General features: G+C 38.3%; 1 protein-coding gene across 4 annotated transcripts in view; it reads left to right on the forward strand.

The window, feature by feature from the left end:
* The window catches only part of CNTN4 (contactin 4), a 985,539-nt gene that overhangs the window by 898,737 nt on the left and 62,253 nt on the right, over positions 1–24,549 (forward strand). For all 4 annotated transcript variants that reach the window (XM_047779322.1, XM_047779348.1, XM_047779332.1 and 1 more), the window contains one exon: positions 11,126–11,253. In XM_047779322.1, the coding sequence (XP_047635278.1) occupies positions 11,126–11,253 (128 nt within the window). The remainder of the gene's footprint in view (positions 1–11,125; positions 11,254–24,549) is intronic.

The raw sequence follows: 24,549 nt of genomic DNA on the forward strand, positions 1-24,549 counted from the left end.
AATATTGCAACTATTAATTATAATGATGTAGGAAATAATATTAGTAAAAATGATCATTGCTGCTAATATTTATTAGGTGCTTGCTCTGCACCACCACACTTGTAAATGTTTCACGGGTATTTTTACATTTAACCTTCTCATAAACCCCGTGAAATGGAGGTGCTATTATGATGATTTTAGAGATGGTAAACTGGAGTCCAGAGGCTAAAAGACTTCCCCACGTCACATGTCTAATATTGGGACAAGAATTCGAGCCAACATGTTGTACATGCATATGACAGAAACTGGGGGCATGCCAAGGACTTTGGGAGAGCTCGGATTATATGACCATTACAGTGACACAGTTTAAGTGTTTCTGTTCTTCTGCAGAGGTAAAACTGGTAAGTGCTGCCAGTGTGCAGGACAGGGAGGGTCTTTGGAGTTTTAACTGGACCCTGACAGTGGTGTTTTATTGGGATATGTGCAGGAGCTAGAAGAACACACTTTGATTTCTTCTCTTAACCATGTTATGAAGTCCCGGGGTGAGGAATTGAAGCAAATAAACCAGGATCCTGCAGTTCCCCAAAGGGTTGAGAGTTGGGTACATAATAACTTTTTCTAGCATAGCCCCTGTAGCTATTTGTATTGTAGAAACCTCCTCTCCTAACTAAATTACATAATGTATATAATGACCTTCCCTTTCTGATTAATAATTAACATCATCTTCCAGGAATTTTAGTTACTTAGGGGTAAAAGAACCTTCTGCGGTTACAGCTTCATTATGTTTTTAACATTCTTTACTTTTGCTTCTGCTTTCAGACAATAGCATGAACACCAATTTCTCAATATTAGAGAAAGCAATTTGGACAAGTAAAATTAAAAAGCAAAAAAAAATTGTTTTTAATTATAACCCAAGATCTAATGGAAAATTTTAGGAAAACCTCTTATATGTGGTATATTTGCCTCTCATTTTATTTCTTTCTTAAGTTCTCTAACACTGCAGCATGGCCTGGTGGAAAAATGCAGGCTTTGTAGTAAGATCTGAGTTTGAAACCCATCCCATTCCTTATTAACTGCATTAACCTTGGACATTTTAATTTACTTCTCTGGAGTTCATTTTTCTCAACAGAAAAATAGGGTTAATATTTCTTGTCAGGATTTCTGTGCAGATGAAATGTGATGATCATTGCAAGCACCCAACAGCACCCAGGAGTACATTGTAGGTGCTTAATAAACTTTGTTAGCACCTTGCCATGCCCAGCACTCAGCTTGGTGCATTTACAGCTATTCCTCTGGGTCTTTCAGTCCATTTCTATGCAAGTCCTCTTCTTTTTTTCTGATTATTTCCAAATACAGCTGCATTTGGTTATTAAACTTTTCTCATGTCCTAAGAGGTTTTTATATAAAACTTCCTGATTGCTTTGTTGTTTAATAATAGTTTTTTATCATTATAAAAATATTATTTATTATGATGCTTTGGTAAAATACATAGAGGTATAGAAAATAGAATATTATATTACCTTCCTGTCTCCACCTCATTCATCTTTCCAATGCCTTGTAGATTTATGTTGAAATTATCTCAGGTCATAAGTTCCTGGAAGAAAGGATTCTAAGTCTTATATTAATGGAGACACAGTGAGTTTCTGCCTAAATTAAAGGCAGCAATTTAAAAAACAAATTTTAGACAAAAACCTGTCCTTTATTTTTGTTTTTTCTTCCCAAAGCATGGTATTTCAGTGTTATTTATAATACATAAAATTACAAGGTTTTACCTGCCTAAGAGGTCTATTTCCCATGTCCATCCACGTACTGTGTCACAAAGAATAATAAAAATAAACTATGATTTTAAATACTCATCTTGCCCTGGAAAGATAGTTCCTTCCAGGTTATTTTATGAAGCTTTTTAAACTGTTATTCAGAGAGAGTTGGACCTGAATCAAACCAGGTTGAACAAATGTGAGTTTATTTTCTCCTTTGAGCAGTGCTGCAGGCAAGGGTGATGGGCTTGGAACCAGTGGTAGTTCTGCAGGCAGTCTAAAATACACAGGTTGTTCAGTGGTTTATTAAACCTGAATGTGATGACAGAAAGCAAATTATCTGTTAAGGGAACTTTATCACCAGTGTGTCTGTTCAATAACGATGTCTATTGCTGCTGTGGACACTACACAGAAAGATCAATGACAGGTTGGCCTGAAATTGCCCTTGGAGTAAGCCTCTTCCCACTGACCTTCATTTAAATTCAGCCAAAGCATCCTTTATCCCTTAAGATAGGGAGCGAAGCCATCTTCTAGGGCTCTCAGTTGACTCTCTATATAAACCGCACATTACTGTGAAATAATCTTTCCATAAACCATGATAATTGGCTCTTTCCAGTCTGGCTGAGAATTTCTACATATCTTTTGAAATTAAATAGATAAACTAGGAGTTCTCATGACTCAGAAGTAATGAACCTGACTAGGATCCATGAGGATGTGGGTTTGATCCCTGGCCTCATTCAGTGGGTTAAGGATCCAGTGTTGCCATGACCTGCGTGTAGGTCACAGATGAGGCTGGGATCCCACGTTGCTGTTGCTGTGGTGTAGGCTGGCAGCTGCAGCTCTGATTCGACCCCCAGCCTGGGAACTTCCACATGCTGTGGGTACAGCCCTAAAAAGCAAAAGAAGTAAGTAAATTAATATATAAACTCAAGCAAATTCTAGTTGAAAGATGTGTTGGTCAGACACAGAAAAAACAGAACCAGTAGGATAATATGAGAAGGTTTATTATAGGAATTGGTTTACATAATTAAGGAGGCAGGAGGCCTCACAATCTGCCATTTGCAAGCTGGAGAACAAGAAAGCTGGTGGTGAAATTCCAAGTCCTGAGAACGAGGACAGCCAGTAACATAAATCTCAGTCCATGTCTAAAGGTCTAAGAACCAGGAGTACTGATGTCCAAGGTTAGGAAGTGAGGAGAGGATGAGTGTCCCAGTTCAAGTGGAGAACGACTTCTCCCTTCCTCTGCCTTTTTGTTCCATCAGGCCCTCCAAAGATTGAATGATGTCCATTTGTATTGGTGAGGGCAATCTTGACTCTTGCATGACCTCAAATGCTAATATCTTCCAGAAATACCCTCCCACATATACTCAGAGATGATGTTTTCCAGCCATCTGAGCATCCTTTATCCCAGTAAAGTGACACATGAAATTCACCATCACAAATGTTAAAATAGTTTTTGAATTTTATTAAAATAGAGAGCCAAATTCAAACCAAGTCCTTTTTTTCCCCTTCAGAACAAAGTTTTGGTGTTTTTTGCTAATACCTACAGCACACCAATGACAGTTTATCTGCCAGGCTTTTCTCAATTTTCAACCAATGCAAAGCCAAGGATAGCTCAAAGTCCATGTGTCTTCAGCTCTGTTGGCCACAAGCTAATATTCCATTTGATAAGTTGGGTATAAAAATCTTTGTCTCTTCCTTGCCCTTTCTTCCCTCCTTTAAAGTTTTCACTACTCAATAGGTGTCATATTCTAAAACTATTCTGTATTTTTATTGTCTAAAGGACAAGCTAAAATACAGCCTCTCTATAGCAATTCAGATTCTATGCAAAACTCCTTAGAAAACCATAAGTCATCATTTTGATAGATACCTCCTCTATCTTATTTTGGCCATAATTTTAACATCAAAATAAAATATTAGTGAATTGCCTAGAATAACAACAACACAGAAAGGACAGAATGTCAGGTCTAGTTGATTCCAGCGAACAAAGGAGGTTAATTAAAAAATTAATTGAAAATGTATGTAGGCCTTAATTTTTGTTTCCCTGTTGGACTTTTACACTGTTATCTATTATCCATTGCCACATGAAACCATCCTTCATAATCTACATTTGATTATTAGTTTACCACCTCAAGAGCAGTCATTTTAAGTTTCTGTTAGCTACTGTTGGGGAAAAGGGCCAGGTCCACAGAGAAGGGAAAGGGGTGGACTGGTGAGCACACGTGTGATGATTCTATGACCATAGAAACAAATGCAACCCCCACATCGCCCCTTCTCCCCATCCTTTCACAGCTGCAGAGTAAGCCCTTCCACTGCTTGCTCAACCCAGACCAACAACTGTGGTGGGTTTCCTCTCTTGACACTTGTAGATTGTAGAGCGTCACTTAAATCTCCTGTCTTGACACTCGTAGATTGTAGAGTGTCGCTTAAATTTCACGTCTACCTGAAGTTAAAATGAAGTCTACAGCATTAGGATGGACCCTAATCCAATTACTGGTGTCCTTGCAAGAAGGAGATTGGGGTCCAGACACATACACAGAGGGAAGATGACATGAGGAGACATGCAGGAAGAACTGCCCCAGGGAGTGAGGGCAGAGATGGAAGTGATGCATCTATAAGCCAGGGGACACCAAGGGTTGATGACTGTCACGGAAGCTCAAGGAGGCTAGTAATGATTTCTTCCAGAGTCTCCATGAGGAACCAACCCTGCCAGCACCTTGACTTCAGTCTTTATTCTCCAGACCTGTGGGACAATAAATGCCTGTTCTTTTAAGCTACCTGGTTCCGGATACTTTGCCATGGCAGACCTGGGAAACCAATAAAAGCCCACCTTCCCCTCCTGCTCCACTGCTGTGTTCTCTCTGTACAGGATGACTGGTGTGGGGAGAATCCAAGACAAAGTGTGGCCTTAAGCCTAAAGCCTGCCCCACAAAGTTGAAAACGATCTCGAAAAACCCACTGGAGGGAGGGAGGGACATTATTAACGAGGCCAGGGAAGGGTGGGAGCAAGAAAGCCCATCAGCTGCATAAAGCAGTTTCCTCTGTTTCCCTCTGGCCTGTTTGTGCTCTGAGGGGTTGTGTTATAGAACTCCTCCACATCTTCCCATTGACCACAATTAGCCAGGAATGGGTTTTTACATGAAATCTCCCAATAATTTTGTTTAAAAGAAATTTCTATTTGGAATGAAGCAAACCCAACTGCATATCTTCCTCATTCTTGGGCACCACTGGTAGTTTATGGGGTCAGAAGTCTGGTGACAGCTCCACCATCCTGCCAGTTTTCTTCAGCTCAGATATGGCAATGTTTATGCTGACTCTGTTTGAGGTTTAATACTATATTTCAGCCTCCTTGGGGTGTTCACTCCCATTGTAATGTGTAAATCTATTTTTTGACATTCAGGCTTTCAACTTCCAAACATGATTTCTGGAGCTCATCATATATAAAAAAATAGAAAAGCCTGTTATGACCCTTGGAGCATTTTTTTCCCATTATGATTTATCACAGGATATTGAAGATAGTTCTCTGTGTTATATAGTAGGATTTTGTTGTTTATCCATTCTATATTATAATAGCTTGTTTCTGCTAATCCCAAACTCCCAATCCATCCCTCCCCCACCCCAAGTTCTTTTTTAATTATATCTATCTTAAGTGAGTTATGTTATCCCTGATTTATAATATCACAGACAATATAAAATTTAACTTAACAGTTTGATACTTCTACTGTTTGTTTGTTGAAAGGATATTATTAACCCATAATTTGTCCCTTGGCATAAGGGGAGAAGTTATTTTTTTGCAAATTGTATTTGAAAGGGATTTACTTATAAGTGCTTCCTTCTGACCCAGAAGCATGTGAGGACATACTGTTTCTGTCACCAGCAATTGGGCTTCCATGCAGAACTGCTCAAAAATCATAGGGTACCATTTTGGGATAACCCTTCTCTATATGGTTTTAGAATATTGTGGAGTCGGCAGGTTTGCCATCTGTTACTAAAGCCCCCAAAAAGAAAAGATCAGCATTTTTAAAGGTCCAATGTCCCAAGACTGGTTTTGATTTATAGGACTGACAAGGTCAGCTCTTCAATGGCTGCAACCCAGCACCTCATATTGAGAAAGAGAGATTCAATTTATCTCATAATTCCATATATGCTCCTATCCCCTATGGATCTGAAGTCCCAAAATGACAGTGGGGGAACAACCGCTTCTCCATGAGATAGGTAATTTACTATGTTGTGAATTAGATGACCTCTTTTCATGTAGAGAAAATTAAGTCCTGTGTCACACCTTTATTTTTTCCACTTGCTGCTTTATCATCTTTGACATTTCTCTGATACTATCAATGTTTTAAAAAGAGCCTACAGGTAGGTCATGGCTTACCTTTCTGTTCTAGACCAGAAACAGATTAACATTTTCAATTCTTTTTATCTAACTCCATTGCTATTCATGAGTATTAAGAGGAGCTCCGAGTTTGCTATCAAGCTGATAGCTATAGGTCAGTCAGTAGTCTGAAATGGGGAAACTAAAAGTGAAAAGTTTGAAACCTCAAGAAACAAACATGAAAATAAAACTATCCTTGAACTGGATTTAGACCTTCTATTCATGGAATAAAGAGAGATGTAGAAGTATTCATTGAAAAAATACTCTTTATAGTATTGAAAAATACTTTCTCTAAAAATACTTTAGCCCCCAAGGCCAAATACTAGCTCCGTAGCTAATTCCTTGCTCATAAAATTCCCCCCAAAAACAGATTCAAAGCAACAGGTCATTGTACACTTAGCCCTTATTTACAGGAATAAATGGTATGAGGTACAGCTGTGTATGAAGAAAGATCAGGTCAATATTTTCATACTCAGAACCCCATGGTGATGCCTCTATAGTGCAGTTAATCAGTCTTCTAACAAGTTCTGTGTAAATAATGTCACAAATCCTGTGCAGAGTCTGTTCTCTCCTCTCCACTTTCACTACTGCCATCTCTTGAAGAAGTTCAGTAATTTCTTCAACAGATTGGACTTGTCCAGTTGTAACAGCTTAGAACCCAATTTCCTTTTCTTCGGCTGCGCATGTAGCACATGGAAGTTCCTGGGCTGCCAGGAATTGAATCTGAGCTGCAACTGCAACCTACACCACAGCTGCAGCAACATCAGTTCCTTAAACCACTATACCACAGCAGGCACTCCAGAAACCAATTTCTAGTACTTTAAAGCATTGGTTCATATAACTGGGGCATCCAAGGGAAACTGCAGGCTTCAGGCATGGCGCTCACAGAAGTCATAACATCTCTGCCTCTCTGTCTTTTAGGCTCTCTTATCTTTGCTTGGCTTCTGTAAGGCATGATATCTGTGGCACATATGATGACTGCCAACAGTTCTAGATGCCTATCTTCAGATTTAACAATTCATCCAAAAGAGATCATTTCCTCAAATAGCTCCTAGTTTTGCTGGATTCCTATTTCTAAACCAATCACTGAAAATAGAAGAATAGGGTATCCTGATTGGCCAGGCCTTGGTCCTTGCCCATCTTTAGACTATAGGTAGTATGAGAAACAGCTGCTCCATTGGAAAAGTAACACCCCTGTTCCAATACATTTACAGAAATCTGTGTGTTATAGTATATAACACAGTGGGATCATTTCTAGTTATGGAACTATCTAAAGCCCTCATGATTTATAAAGGCCTGGTATACAGGAGGGATGTAGTGGATTTCTATGAGTGAATGAGTCCATTTTTTTATCCCCTTACATGGCTACTCTTGTCACCCAGATGCTTCATTAAGCATAATCATGTGTTGTTGGGCTCCAGAGGGGCAGACCTATTCAAGAATTCTATTAACCTTAACAGAGGCCTTTATTAATGTTCGAAGCAATGGATCTAGGAAGGCACAGAGCTTTAGTTAATAGAACTTTTGGCTGGTGCGCTTATGTGATGCATTTTACGTGCCATGTGCCGTTCTGAGTACTGCACATCTTTACAACAACCCTAGGAATAGAGTTACTTTTATTATTCCAGTATCACAAATTAAAAAATTAGATACAGAGATGTTAACTTATCCAAAGCCACATTGTTCATAACTGTTTCAAGCCTGATTTGAGTCTAGACAATTTAGTTCCAGAACATATGTTCTTATTCACTATACTATAGTGCTCGGATAAGGAAGTGGTTGAATTTCCCAAAAGAGCAGTTCTGCAAACTCTGTATTGTACCCACATCTGGATTATACCTAGGAAGAATAAGAAGTCACAGAAGTGTGGTGAGATTTAGTGGAGGCTACTAAAAAATATGAATTCTTCTACAAATTCCCTTCCTCACTGACCTTCTCCATGGTCTGTCACTCTCTCTCTCTTTCTGGAGGCTTAGCTCTTTTACTCACCTCTTTGTGAAAACCAATAGGAAGATTAAAACTCTAAACCAGTGCCAGGCATGAAATCTTAAGAGGGATAGTACAGTTGTGTTGTAAAATGACTTTCTCATGTCATAGAGCACATAGGAAATTGGATGGGGAAGTTTTGAGGATAAAGAGAAAGGAGAGCCTTGTGAGAGACTGTGCAGAGCTAGCTGAGCCCTGCAGCTGGGTAATAACAATATGTGGGTGTAATGGAAATACAAAAATTAGGGGTGCAGGGATGGAAATGACATTAGGAAAAACATTTGTACAGCACTCTACAGTTAATAGAACCTTTCGTGTATCTTATCTGTTTAGAAGATAAACATCATAATATTCTGAGTAATTAAAAAAGAAAGACTAATGTAGACCAGAAGCTCTCAACTAGGGGTGATTTTGCCCCCAGGGAAAGTTTAGGAAATGTTTTTGATTGTCATGAGCTGGGAGGAGGGGCAGAGCTAAAAAGGTCATTAGGATGGCTGTAGCTTATCCATCCCTAAGAGCTTTCACAAAAAGGTTTACACACATTTGTGACTTAGTCTGCTTATATCTTCCTGTGATTTTTTTAAAAATGTTTAGCCAAAAGTTCTATTAAATCAGCCTTGTTCTATTCTAGTCCTGTTTGTAAAGGACTCTGTGAAAGTTGGCACTAGGGCCTAGTGGTTCACCCACTCTGAATCCTTTTAACATAGGATTGACTTTTCTCTTATGAAATTTATTCACTCCATCCCTTGGCAGGTGCTTCCAGGGCATCTACTGCATTTCATTCTTTGTACTCAATCCAGGAGATTGAGTCCTAAAGCAGACACAGTCTCTGTCCCCATGGAACCTAAATATTCCATGTAATTGAACAGTTAACAAGTAAAGAAAACTTCTGGATTGTGTTGAACAAGAGGAAATAAAGTGCCTACCTGCAAAAAAAAGAGAATAACAGGAAAAGGGAAATCAGCTTTAGACACATGAGTCAGGAAAAGTCTATAAGGAAAATCTACCTCCAAGTTGAGTTCTAAGAGGGTCTGAAGGTTGCAGCTCTGTCCTGATATCAAGGCAGACAGAACAGCAAATAGGAAGGCCTTCAGGTAGGAAGGAGTTTCAGATACTTTAGAAGCTTGCAGAAGACCAGTGTGACTAGAGCTCATTGAAGGGTGGAAAGATTAAATGGGAGTTCCCATTGTGGCTCATCTGTTTAAGGATCCATGAAGATGTGGGTTCGATCCCTGGCCTCTCTCAGTGGGTTAAGGATCTGATGTTGCTGCAACCTGTGGCATAGGTCACAGATGTATCTTGGATCCAGTGTTGCTGTGGATGTGGCGGCCTTCTTCTATGGATTCGACCCCTAACCGAGGAACTTCTGTATGTTGCATGTGTGGCCCTAAAAAGAAAAAAAAAAAAAGAGAGAGAGATTAAAATGAAATAAAGTAGGCAAGAAAAGGCAAAAGCCAGATCCCTTAGGCCTTGTAGGGTCTGGAAAAGAATATATTCTGAGTTCAATGTAGAGCCGAAGAAGAAACTTTAAATCTGGGAAGTGATATAATCTGATCTGTTAAAAGATCACCTGGCCATTGACTGAAGAATGCATTTAAGGGGAAGGAGTAGAAATACATAGATCATTTAAGAGGCTTTTGATAGGTTGGATGAGAAAGAACACAGAGGTATATGTGATTAGCCAAAAGAGACCTGCCGTGTAGCACAGGGAACTCTACCCAATCTTTATGAGAAAAGAATCTGAAAGAATAGATGTGTGTACATGTATAACTGAATCACTTTATGGTACAGCAAAAATTATCACAACATTGTAAATCAACTATACTTCAATAAAACTTTAAAAAATGAAAAAATATAGGAGTTCCTGTCGTGGTGCAGTGGTTAACGAATCCGACTAGAAACCATGAGATTGTGGGTTCGGTCCCTGCCCTTGCTCAGTGGGTTAACGATCTGGCGTTGCTTCGAGCTGTGGTGTAGGTCACAGATGCGGCTCGGATCCCGCGTTGCTGTGGCTCTGGTGTAGGCTGGGGGCTGCAGCTCTGATTAGACCCCTAGCCTGGGAACCTCCATATGCCGCGGAAGCGGCCCGAGAAATGGCAAAAAGACAAAAAAAAAAAAAGAAAAAGAAAAAATATATAAAACCTTTAAAATAAAATTTAAAAAAAGACATAGAAGAGATAGAAAGAAGTGGGTAGATTTGAAAGATACAGTAGAGATTCAATAGACATTTACCTTGAATGAGCCATCTCTGTATATTTCTTATTTCTCCAACTAGCCTCTAAACCAGGCTATGGATCTTATTCATCTTTGCATGTTTCCCTTCTGCTGTAGTCATGTTGAAAGTATGGTGCTCTCATATCTTTCCTGTTCCAGTTTTCCATCTGTCACTGAGAGTGTTTCCTTCCTACGTGGTAGTAGCTATCTGTCCCTAATCATGGGCCCTGAGATGTGCCATCCACATTTGCTTTTCTGCCAAAGTGGTGCTATGTTGGGGGACATTTTAATTTTTTTAAGTTCAGTTCTTGCATCTCATAAAAATTATGTTGTCCGGCATATTTCAGAAAGAAAGTTGCCTACCAATAACTCCTTTAATTTAAGCCTCTCATCTAAAAGAAAGCACTTGCAGTGAAAATGCTTAAAGAAGCCAATCAAGGGATTTTTTTTTTCTTATTCTTCAGTAGTTTTAAGACTAATAATGATCCACAACAAGACTTCCCTTTGCATAATGTGGTTGGAGCTGCCAAAGAAAGAGAGTGACTACAACCTATCTAACATTTCTAGTAGTTATAGTTATTCCAACAGAATGCTGAGACCATATTAGCAAGAAAAGTGTTAAAAGTACTAAATAAGTCACACAACCTAATTATTATATCTATGTGGGTGTAGATGAATATTCTAAATTCAGATGAGGCCTCCAAGTGATGTAGCCATGACTTGATATTTTGCAAATGACAGAATGCCAGAAATAATTTCCAGTTGGTCATATGGGATCAACTTACCATTTTTGGTTTATTTGCTTTGATTTCAGAATTACCATTTCTGAAGATGGAAGCCTCAGAATCATCAATGTGACTAAATCAGATGCTGGAAGTTATACCTGCATAGCCACTAACCATTTTGGAACTGCTAGCAGCACTGGAAACCTGGTAGTAAAAGGTAATGACTAACCCAGAGAACACATGGATTAATATATGTGTCCTCTTTGCAAGTGATGTAATCTATTGAAGTGATGTCCTTCCTATTAATATGTATAGATATCACTGTGTTGCTAAATTAATTCATCATGGCAGACATGACATGATTAATAATTCTTAGAGAACTGTTGGTAATGAATATGATTGAAAGGCTATCTTATTTCAGCATCACCCAATACAATTTTGAGAATTACAGCCATTGTATCTATTATAGTACTGTAACTAATGTTATCTTCAGTCCTTTAATTAAATTTCTTTCAAGTCTCTATAGATTTGAAATTCTTGTCTAGGAACACTGTGCTAAACAAAATGAAAACCCAGGACTCAAATACTATTTTTAGCTGACTCAGTTTAAACAATGACATTGGCAATTTTTAACAGAGCTGCCTGGGTTTTTCAAAGGTATGGATATGGATTATTATACTAATAAAGGGCCTTGACCACCTCTGTGCTTTGCTTCAGTCACCCAGCCAACCCTGTCAGTTTTAAGGAAATAGAATTTTCCACATAACTTAGCCTGGGTGCTTTATAGTAGGTGACAAAATGTCCTTTCTTCTCTTGGCACAGCACATAATCTAAGTCTAATCCAAGATCAGGTTGATGGGATGGGCTGAAAGTATCAAGTAAGGATTGTAAAGGATGAGATTTTAATTTACATTTCATTTGCATCTCTGGTACATTGTATCTTGCCAAGTCATAGAATTTTTGAATCAGGGATCTTGGCGATCATCTGACTGAGGAAGATAATGCTCAGGTTGCTGCGTTTCTCAGGATCACCAGGAGCAGATAAGGGATGTGAATCCAGGAACCCTGCTTCTGCCTTTGCCCTGCTTCTTTCTACTTTACCAGGAAATCTCATTTTTCCTGTTTCTCCATAATAGGTATAGATGTGTTATTGCATATGATTTCCCTCTTGACCATTTGTGGCTCCCTCTGTGAAGTAAGATAGCCTAAGGCAAACAAAATATTCCCAAAAGAATAGTTGCCTCTATTTCAATTTAAAGAAGAAAGCTAAAAATCGCCTAATATGTATTTCAGGGTCCTTAGAAGTTGGAAAAGTACTGCCATTTAGGGAAGCCGTTTTGTCATAAATATACTTGTCTATCTATGCAGATGGACAACTACAAGTCCAAGAGTCAGGCATAAATCTGTGTTTTAAATTCACTCCAGCTATTTCATTCTATTAGTTTATTCACCCAGAGCAATAGCTGGGTGTATGACTCACTGTGTTCACTCTATTTCACAGGCGAAGGAAAAGGAAGTTCGATGATGCTTGTAAAACAAAATTTCAGCTGGAGGTCTTTGCTCACTGATAAAAGCTACAAAAAGCTACGAAAGGAAACTTAGTGATGAACTAGGACCAGGGGGAACCCCACGGTTTCAGGGCTATTAATGACAAAGCTGAAGCCTAATTATAGATTATCTGCTAGTTATGGAGGTAGAAGAGCATACTAGGCGGCAGTCGCAGGTAGTGATTTAGAGGCTAGGCTTAGCATCAGAGAGGTGTGCCTTTAAATCTCATTTCACCTGCTTACTGGCTCCGCAATCTTGAATAAAATAATTAACTTGTGTGGTTAATAGCAGTGCTGCCTTCATAGGGTTGTTTTGATGGCTGGGATAATCCATGTGAAGGGCTGGTGTCTGGTAGTTAGGAAATAGTAGTTGTTGTTTTGCTGTTATTGTTGTGTTTTAATGAAATAGCTATCCATACATTCTAAATCTTATGAATATAGAAGTTCATGAAGTTTCCACCCCAACCTATTAGAATAAAGGGAAATGAGCTTGCCCCAAAGATGTGATTGAGAGGGTGAAAGAGTATAAACACTTAAACATAGATGTCTTTTATATCCTGCTATATATGGTTGAATCCGGGGTGTTTTCACATGGAAGAACCAGTTATGTCCTGTATTTGTTTAGCATCCTTCTCATGAGCCTTGACTTTGTCAGCTCTCAAAATACTTGGCGAAAGGAAAGTCCTTTAGTTCCCATAAGAGTTCTTATCTCAGCAGCAGCACCAGTCCCAGGATAAAAGCATTCCCAACTGTGCATACAGTTCCCTCCTGCTCCTCTTCTACCAAATTATGGTGCAAAGCTAGGAGAGGCACCAAAGATGGAATGCCCCATGATCGCCTCCTTATTTGAGTGGATATAAATGTTGCTCTCATAGTAACTTCTACCTATTTTAAGAAATGTAATATTTTATTTCTTGCCTTGTAGTAAAATGTAAACAATGATTTGCCATGTTTGGTATAAGAGATCATTTTCGGGAATTCAGAGTTAAACTGATTTTTTTTCAATGTTAGTAATTATACATTTCTTTCAGTGTGTAAGGAAAATGCTAGCTTTCCAATAATAGCAATGATTTTTAAAAATCTCCATTTAAAATAGATGTACATAAATGAGTCAGTATAAAGAAAAATATTAAATATGCATTGTTATAAAAAGATATGCAGGAGTTCCTGCTGTGGGACAGTGGGTTAATGATCCAGCTTGTCTCTGTGGAGGCGCTGGTTCATTCCCTGGCCTGGAGGTGCAGTGGATTACAGCTGCAGCTTGGATTTGATCCCTAGTCCCGGCACTTTCATATGCAGCCAAAAAAGAAAAATAAATAAATAAAAGGATATGCAAAAAAGTGTGAGGGTTGTACATGAAGATTGGGAAATGTGATTTAGCGGTAATTTTTAGGAGAATTTCAGTGGACTTATGGAAAGGGCTTAGAGGGACATGTCATAGGATCAGTACGCCACTGCTTCTGCTGGTCACATGTCCTGCTGAGGCAAGCAAACACTTTAGACACTTAGATTTTGTAATAAATGGAGGGACAGGAAGGATAGGGTGGGAAGAGCGTGGTGTCCTATGGAAAGAGGAAGGCAGAGACCTGTAGGGATAATCAAGTCTGGTGTGCCCCACCTGACTGGTAGGCGGAATTCATTCATTTCAAAGCAGTTCTTTCTGAGCTTGGCTGCTGGTATTCAGCAGTCCTCACTTTCTCCACAGAGGCCCTCTGATTCTTATATCCTTCTTCCAGGTGAGGTGGTAAAAAATAGATATGAGCTTTATCTGCTTAATATGTTCACAGGACTTAATCCTGTTCCTTGAGTAAGGTCAGAAGATGTTGAAAAGGACATTTATTTCCCGTTACTTGGTTCTGACGCCCATTAGCATTAATGAGAAGTACACGTGTGTGCAGAGGGATACCTGGACCGCTACGTCTCTGAGAAGGACATTAACATAAATGGAGAAACACAATTTAGAAATCTGCCCCATAAAGCATGATAAAAGCAAGGAAGACCGTTTTGAACTCCACATGAACTGTGCCAAGCCCTGAATTGCACGTGGAAATGCTTGAGCCCTGCACCTTTAATGTAAATGTAACAGTTTAGCCCAAAAGATGATGGAGTGCTGTATTTTAATTCAATCTCGAGATCTACAAAGGGACTAATTTATCAGAGAAGGTGTGCTTTAACCTTAAAATGTGCTTGTATTCGTTTTAATCTCCATAGATATCTGGGATTAAAACACTGTAAAGGTCAGACATCAGAACACGTCTTCCCTAACCTTTTTACAGTAATTCTGCCATTAACAATGCTTTTAAAAACCAATTCTCTTCCTCCCCATCCCCACCCTTCATATTTTGGAGAGAAACTAAAGATACTGTCAAACACAGGAACAGTAAGTTAAGGAGGGGCAGTGAGGGGACTGATCCATCACAGCAGTTATGGCAGGTTTAAAATAAATCTCTAGTAATTCCCATCATGATTCAGTGGAAACAAATCTGATTAGTATCCATGAGGACGCAGGTTCAATCCCTGGCCTCGCTCAGTGGGTTAAGGATATTGTGTTGCCATGAGCTGTGTAGGTCACAGACACGGCTTGGATCCTGTATTGCTGTGGCTGTGGTGTAGGCCAGCAGCTACAGCTTCAATTGGACCCCTAGCCTGGGAACCTCCATATGCCATGGGTGTGGCCCTAAAAAGATAAATAAATAAATAAATAAATAAATAAATAAAATAAAATTAATCTCTAGAAGGCAATCACAAAATGGATAAATATTCAGATTATACACAGCAGGCTTTCAAACTGCAGAATTTTGACAGGTGCTCAGGGGGCTCTTGGTTATCATCCCATCCTCTCAATTTCTAAAGTCAACTGATTTTATATTTTAAGCTCATTAGAGTATATTTGTGATTTGGTTTCCTGTTTCATTTTAAGCAAGAACAGTTCTCAAGTCAGACTCCTGGATCCTAACAGAAAACATAATATTTGACCTTTCTTTGTAGAGGTGCTTTAGCAATCGTCAACATCATTAAGAATTATATGGAAGGCAGGCTACCTTTACATGCAATTTTGTACTTACTAATTCATTTTTATCTCCATGGCAGAGTTAAAGGCATGCCATTTTGCATGACACAGTGTCTTTGCTGTACAGGTTTCCTATGACAGGTATTTTGAAGTAGCAGTCCTAAAGAAGAGCAACTTTTCTTTGTCTTGGATATAGTTCACCAAGATAACTATAGTAATAGCAACCCTAGCTCTTATTGATAACCTTTAGGGCTCAGAATGAAATGTAGGGCTTTAAGCTATGCATGGTTATCTAGCTGAACTACATCCAAAATGACCTTCAGTAACTCTGTGGCTGTGATGGTTCAAGACTATATTTTGAGAAACCCTGTCCTACATCAAAGAACTATACATGCCACCCAGTAAGTGGAAGTTTAGTGGAATGCTTAATAGAAGTGCAGATTCCCAGTGCTTCACCCCCAACCTAACAGATATAAATATTATTTAAATTTTTACTTTTTTATTAAAGTATAGGTGATTTACAGTGTTGTGTCAGTTTCTGCTATATGGCATAGTGATCCAGTCACACAAACACATACATTCTTTTTCTCATACCATCTTCCATCATGTTTTATCCCTAGAGACTGGATATAGTTCCCTGTGCTATACAGTAGGAGCTTCTTGCTTATCCATTCTAAATGTAATAGTTTGCATCTACCAACCCCAAACTCCTAGTCTATCCCACTCCCTCCCATATTCTGGACAAATCTTTAATTCAAATAGATATATGCACACCTTTGTTCATTATAGTACTATTTACAATGGCCAAGACATAGAAACAACCTAAATGTCCATCAACAGATGAATAGATTGAGAAGATATGGTACATAAATACACTGGAATACTATTCAACCATAAAAAATGAAACAATGGCATTTGCAGCAACATGGATGCAACCAGAGATTATTATACTAAGTGAAGTAAGTCAGAAAGAGAAAGACAAATACATATGATATCACTTATGTGTGGAATCTAAAATATGGCACAAATGAACCTATCTACAAAACAGAAACAAGCTCACAGACATCAATAACAGACTTGTGGTTACAAATCTAAATCTTTAAGGATGAGACCTGAAAACTCTACATTTTTAGTAAACACTGCTTGATCCTCTGTACACCAAAGTCTGAGGAGACTGCATTATCAGGGGTTGGCAAAGTGTGGCCCACAAACCAGATCCAGCTAGCCACCTAGCTTTATATAGCTCATTAGCTCAGAATGATTTCCACATGTTTAGCTGGTGGAAAAGAAATCTAAAAAATAATAAAACTTTCAGATATGTAAAATTTTATGAAGTTATTATTTCAGTGTTCATAAATGATATTTTTATGAAATACAGCCATGTCATTTTTTTACACATAAATGGCAGTTGTTTTGTCATGACAGCAGAGGTAAGAAGTCATGACAGAGACCATGTAATATTTAAGTACCTGCTTAAATACCCTCAATTTTGCTCTTGACCAGCAAAGCCTGAAACATTTACTCTTCAGCTCTTTACAAAAGAAAATTTACTAATCCCTTCTTCTGATAGTTATTTTCCTTCCCCAAAGAGATCTTCAATATTTGTTCCAAAGTGTAGCCAGGTCACACACAACTTGAAATTTTCACATCTCCTTGAGTCTGATTACAAACTAGAATTGGGAAGGAGGTTTCTTTCCAGGCCCTTCACCTGCCCCCATTATCAACCTAGGGAGTTCCCTTTGTGGCACCTCAGAAATGAATCCCACTAGTATCCATGAGAATGCGGGTTTGATCCCTGGCCTCACTCAGTGGGTGGGGGATCTGGCATTGCTGTGGCTGTGGCGTAGGCCAGCAGGTGCAGCTCAGATTGGACCTCTAGCCTGGGAACTTATATATGCTGCAGTGTGGCCCTAAAAAGAAAAAAAAAGAAAAAAGAAAAAAAAGAAAGAAAAAAGAAATTGTTCTTCCATTTTAACTGTAGGAAATTGAGAAATATCGACCTTTCCATGCATAGCATGACTGACACTGTGATGTAGAGTCTTTTCAATTGGAATCTTTCTTGAAAGTGAGTTTGAAGCAGCCCACATCTTCTATGTAAAATTATTCAAGGTTTTACCCATATTTGACTAGGGATCAATCAGAAATCAGTAACCAGCAATGATGTTTGGCTGCTAACTCACAATGAAAGCTTTTAACATTGGGCCCTTATAACAGAATACATTTCAACCTAATTAGATGCCTTCCACTGGAACCAATTATTTCTAGGCAATAATTAAGTGTCTTTCTAATAGGATTAACACAAATTCTGACCCAAGGCATCTAGAGTAGGTGAGAAAAGTTTGTTGTTAGAAGTGCTAACTGCTAATTATGTTAGACCCCCTTCTAAAAGGACAGTGGCCAGAACATTTCAATACTAGACCCAACTGGATCTGTGAACACCTGCCCCTAGAGTTTGCTCCAGCTGATAAAATAGGAGAAGCCTAAGCAAGAGACTATCATTGTGCCTCTTGTTCTTCCTGTGTTCACAGAGCATGACATAACCTGGAACTCTCTTTTACCAAGACACAAATCCAAGATTTTGATGAAACAGCAAAATTATTTCCACTGAGATTTTCATGAGCGCTAATGAGGGCCACATAGATTTAGCAAATTGTGTGCCTTTAGCAATAGCCGACATGGATATGATCTTCCTTTTGCCTGATCCTCTCTGTAAAAGAGCTTCTCTCCCTTTATAATGCTGAGATTCAAATTTATGAGGACAGTCTCCTCTGATTTCATCCTGTCCAGCATTTCTCCATCCTTGGTCTAGAAGGAAGACCTAATTCCTAACTATTGTGCTTCTCTATGCCAACTCTGCCTTCCTAGGAAGGCCTCTATGCTTAAGGCAAGTTTTGCTTCCTTTCCTTTAGTATAAAATACACAGTGCTAGTAATCAGGGAAATGTAAAATACCAGTGTGATATGACTTTTTACATGTAAGAGTGACAAAGAGTAGAGATCTAACAAAAACTTTGGTCGGTAAGAATGTGAGGAAAATGGTACTTGCACACTATGAGTAGCAATGCAAACTTGAATAGACACTAAGGAAAACAAGTAAAAATGAAAAAGTTCAGTCTCCATGGCCCAGCAACTCCATTTTAGGGTATTTATTCCGGAGGAAATTACACATGTTCTGAGGTAGGCTTGCAGAGATGTTCATCATGTTGTTGTTGGTAATAACCAAAAGGAAAATATGCAAGTAAATTAAAGGATAATGCAGATGGTGGTATTTCATATAATGCATGTAATATGGTTTAATAGAAAATTAGTAATAAAAATAATACCATGGAACATTTAGACCTAAAAATGCATGCCCCAACATAATGCTTACTTGTGGTTATATTTGTGAGGAAAGGGATCTAGTGTAGGGTTACATGAAAGGGCTTTAACTGTATTGATAGTATTTTATTTGAGTAAATTTTAATGTATATTCAGAGGGGAAAATGGCTAGAGATCCATGAAAAAATTTTAAAGACTATTAATTCTACAAATTGGAATATGAGTATTGGTAAACATTTTTTTTTTGTAGTTTTAAGTTTATGATATCTCAGATTAAAAAGAAAACCTTGGGTTAGAATTCCTCTGCATTTTCAGATGCTGTAGTCAAAATCATCCAGAGAATGGATCTGATTTTCTACTTCTCTCCCAAATATTATAGAATAAAATCTTATAACTGGTTACATTTAACCCATTTAATCCAAGTATTTCTCTTTTAAGAAAAAAAACTGTGCTATAGAATGAAATAAATGGTTTCTTTCTTAATGAGCACTTACCAAAGTAAACAAAACAAACAAACAAAAAAGGCAAACAGAAGATGACTCTTTGGCTTCATTCAATGTGAAGCACATAATTAATTTCTTTTCTGGCCATTCAAAGAGACTTGTGTTGTACTGATTCAGTTTAATTGAACTTATTACCACAAGCAGATAATAAGAAGTATATTGAAAATATCCATCTGGCTTGCACTGAAAACCTCACATGTTTCATTCTTCATGGCTGTCATAGGCCATACTAATTGCCTCATTTCAGCTGTTTTACAATCAGTGTGATTTAGCTATTAATGTGATAAAGCCCTTACTTGAAAGGAGGTTGATATTAAAAAACATAGATCTCTGACCTACCTCTGCTACCACTTCTGAACACATCCTCAACATTATTAAAGTGATATTTTTTCAAATACATAAATAAAAACCCTCTCTTTCTTGTGCACATCTTTCTAAATTACATCTGCCATCTTATGTCTTGCTGTAGAGCTGTTCCCCAACTGACGGAAAAAATTGGTTTATGTTGAACTTTTCAGTCATAAAACAGTTCCAAATCCATGGGGTTTATTTTCAACTATAGTGTGTGTGTGTGTTTTTAATAATTTCCAAAGCTGAAATGGATTTTTAAATGGCTAATTGTGTGATAAATAAGGAGGAACGTAAAATGAAGTCTTTTTATGTTTTGTTCCTAAATACTGTAGCTTCCTGTGATTTGCCAATGATGCTTCATCATTAAGACTGGCTTTAAATGGACATTCTCTCTCACAAGCAGAGGGGTATGTGTGTGTGTGCGTGTTTCAAATCATCACTCTCCTTGTATTTTAGAGGTGGTCCCATGGGGGAAGCCAACACTTTGTTCCCAACTTTGAAAAGGAAAATTTTGTCTATTACAAACCCCAAACCAGAAGAGAGATGTGTAAGAATAATTCATAAGTGACTTTTGCTTACTTTCCTTTCTTGGCGTCTGTTTTCTATGCCAGAGGCAGGAGGGGCATTGCCCTCCCAAACGAGTAACCTCACCAAACCTTGATTGAAATTCTCTGGCTGTCATAGGCAATCAAATCTAAGAAAACCATCCAAAAGACTGTGTAGGCCTTTAGGTTAAATACAGAATCTGACCAAGATGAAAGCAAGTTAATTAACATTTTCATCAACTCTCTCTGATTTACTCTAGCAAGATCCATTTCTAAAAGGTTAAAATGGTTGTCTCTTTTATGCAGCCATTTGAAGAGCTGAAAGTAGGTTACTGGTTATGGGAGAAGAAACATAAGCAGAACATTTAGGGCAACAGTGGCTTTTTACATGGCCTTCTAACAGTTCTGTAATCAGTGTGCAAAAGTGCAGGACATGTTATTAAGCAAAGATTAGCAACATCTGCTTTGAAAATTTCCCAAACTGAAAAACCTGTCACCTTTTATCATATTAACTCCCCCCACCCCGATCTCTTTCTTCAGCAGTAGAACTGCTTATAAATATTACATAAAGCTAGGCTTCTCCCTAAAAGAATGAGATCCAAAGGGATCAATCAGAAGCATCTTATCTTCCAGATCTGCTTTTGTAAGCCTAGCCCCCATTTCCTCTGATCTAACATCTACCTGTCTCCACTGGCTTTGCCCACAGCATAGGTAAAACATCTGGTGACCATGCTGTTTTCACTAACACTTTTCGATGGGTAAGACAAAAAGTAAATTATACAGACTAGTATAGGTGATGAGGGGACTCACTGATGCAGTCCAAATATGAGGACACAGTCAAAAGATATAAAAGATATAGCCATCTCCCTTCCTCTAGGACATGTGGGCCTTTTGGACCACAAGCAACAGAATTGTCTAGGTTTTTTTGTTTGTTTGTTTGTTTTTTTAAATAAATGCCATTTCTAGACCCTCCCCTTAACCTGATGAACAAAATATCCAGGGATATAACCCAGGAATTTTCTTTTAGTAAGTTCCCCAGGGAATGCTTGCATCTATGAAAGGTCCAAAACTTAGGAGCTCACAGTCTATAGGAGGATATGGATGAGCAAAGAAATAGAACTGCATTCAAACTATGGGAGGAACAAAAATAGTGAGTGGCTAACTAGGGGGGTAAAGGTGATCATTGAACTGGGAACTAAAAGATGAGTAAGAGCTCACCAGGTTAAAAATTTAAAGATAATCTCAGGCAGAAGAAATTGATCTAATGGGCAAGAGACATGAAAATGCACAGCACATTCAGAAATATCCATTTGAAAGGCGAGATGAAAACACTTCCAGAAAGGAGGCCCCTGAAACACTATTGATCATATTTCAGCAACTGTAGAAAATAGAGAGGCAAATATGTTGATTCTCTTTTTAATGCAAAGAAAACAGGGTCCATCAGCTGTAACTAAGTGCCCTGGACACCAACTTCAGGGGAAATTTTACGTCTTAATAAAATGTAGAAAGAAAAGTGATTATCACCAACAGAAGATTTTTGGAATTATTTTTAAAGTATATGATAATGTGTGTTGTTTATAGATATATTAGGGGAAAATAATCTTATCATTCACAGAGATTGACAAAGTTTTGTTTCCTTCTAGAATTACATCTAGGTATGTATAGGTATATATGTATACATGTGTCTGTGTGTATATATTTAAATCTGTCTTCAAACGTATAAATATCTTGTTACTAAAAGATTATCATATACACACTGATTAATAACTTTGTTATTAATATCATTCTGCTGCCATATATTTGTGAACAAGAAATAAGTACTAACCTTATTTTCTTAAAAATGTGTCTTTCTCCTGCTAGTCAAAATAGCATCAAGAAGACTCCTTTTAAAAAACTCTTTTGTGATACCTCTGTTAGCAAGATGCCGACAGAGGATAATTTGGGGGATTGATTTAAATGTCTCACCCCAGGCCTGTTGATTAGGGCATCATGTCAACCTGGCAGGGAGATCCCTAGCCAATCCTCTGCCCTCTTTCCTCAACCTTTTCTTACTGAAATTTCTTATCCATGACACATGATGTTACTAATAATATGCTGAGTGCATTTTCTGATCACATGAACCATTAAGGAATAGATGAAATGAGAGCATCAGTAATTCAGAATGACCTTGAAAAGATAATCATGTGAACCCAATGTAACGTGATTAATTTTAATAGTGGCAAATGTAAAGATTTGCACTTGGCTCAAAAATCAGGTTAAAAGAGTCCAATTTTAGGGTCAGGCTCTGTGGTAAAGGTCTTAGTTTACTGGGGGATTACTGGTGAGTTAACAATATTCTATGCTTAAAAAAAAAAAAGCAAATCACATCCGTAACAATAGAATACTCAAAACAAGAGAGGGAAAATTCCAAAATCTACAATAGTTCTGATGAAAATACAACTGGTAGAGGATTGTGTTTTTATTTTCAGACTAAAATTAAAATTTAAAATCAGCCTAGAGGAAGACAACTGGGTGGATGATAGGAGGCATAGCTGAAGGAGGTTAAGCCAAGAGAAGGACTTAGGGAAGGTGGAAGGGAAGGGATAAACATTGCTTTCAAAGATTTAAGGAGCTATCAGGTATCAAAGGTCAGGATCTGATTAGATGAGTGATAAATGTTGGAGCAGTGGGTATTATGTGTTTCCAATAAAAAGAAGAAGTTTCAAATAATTAAACCAGGCAAAAGATGAAACTAATAATTTTTCTCTCATCAATAATGTTCAATTCTAGACCGGACGTCTACTCTGGGGAAACACTGAAGAATCTATGCAACAGGTTGCACTGTGGTCAGAGTGGCCTGTAAGGGGCATTTCCTAGTTGTTTTAGCTTTTTCATGGCCTACTTAGGTGACTTTGTAACCACTGATCCCCATAAACCACCCAATTCTGAAATGTTATCATTCCATGCGTTTATGATTTCTAAAACTTATTTCTGGAGTTCTCATTGTTGCTTATCAGTATTAATGGGATACCTGACTAGTATCCATGAGGATATGGGTTAGATCCCTGGACTTCCTCAGTAGGTTAAGAATCTGGCATTGCAGTGAGCTGTGGTGTAGGTCGAAAATGTGGCTTAGATGCTGCCTTGCTGTGGCTGTGATGTAGGCTGGGGACTGCAGCTCCGATTTGACTCCTGGCCTTGGAATTTCCATATGCTGTGGGTGCAGCCCTAAAAAGCAAGAAAAAAAAAAACTTATTTCTTCCTTTTGTTTTTCCACCCCTAAGCAAAAAGCTTGCCACTAGGTTGAATTCTGTCATGTTGACTTTGTTTTCTTACGGCAGAATCTTTCTGTTTTTTTTCTTTTCCTCCCAGCATGAATTTAGCCATAATCAGCAATGCAGTGTGAGTTGAAAAGGTTATTCTGCTTATTATGAATAGTATGTTCTTTAAAAAGTCCAATGAAAGAATCAATTTTCTCTTTAGTTATATGTTGGAATTTGAGGGCATTCAATAAATGATACCTTTGTTCATTGCCTAAATTTTAAATTCTTTAAGAGGTAAGCCAAGGCAAGTCGGGCAGATGGCAATCAAATGCTAACTTCGTTACTCATACCTCTGATAGAACAGAACATGACTAGGTACATAGGAAGGATGGGTTTCCTAAGACTGAACTGCAAGTTGGGTAAACTTGTACCACTGTAAAACCTTAGGTATTTCCCATTATGAAACATACAGGATGGAGGATCAAGCCACAAAATGTGCTTCCTTACACTTCTTGAGAAATAGAGACACAGAACCAGGAATTCTTTTATTTTTATTTTTTTCTTTCTACAGCCTTACCTGCAGCACATGGAAGTTTCTGGTTTAGGGGTTGAATCAGAGCTATGGCTGCCAGCCTATGCCACAGCCACAGCAACACGGGATCCTTAAACCACTGAATGAGGCCAGTGATCAAAGCCGCATCCTCTCAGACACCATGTTGGGTTTTTAACCTGCTGAACCATAACAGGAACTCCAGGAATTCTTCATTGCTTTCTCCCAGTCTCATCACTGGTGAGAAAGAGTGAGTAAGGGAGGGAGAGAGAAGAGGAGTGTTAGGACACCTCAGGAGAGTTGAAACTCCAGCCGTAGACCAGAGCCTGCACACTGGTAGCTCTCGTGCTAATTCTGCTTGAACCAACAGACTGGTTTTGTTTGGTTCTGAGTGTTTTAAAACTTTGGAACTGGAATGCTTTTAGACAGGGGGCATGTATTCTCTAAC

This window comes from Phacochoerus africanus, chromosome 1, assembly GCF_016906955.1.
Source record: "Phacochoerus africanus isolate WHEZ1 chromosome 1, ROS_Pafr_v1, whole genome shotgun sequence".
Classification (NCBI taxonomy): domain Eukaryota; kingdom Metazoa; phylum Chordata; class Mammalia; order Artiodactyla; family Suidae; genus Phacochoerus; species Phacochoerus africanus.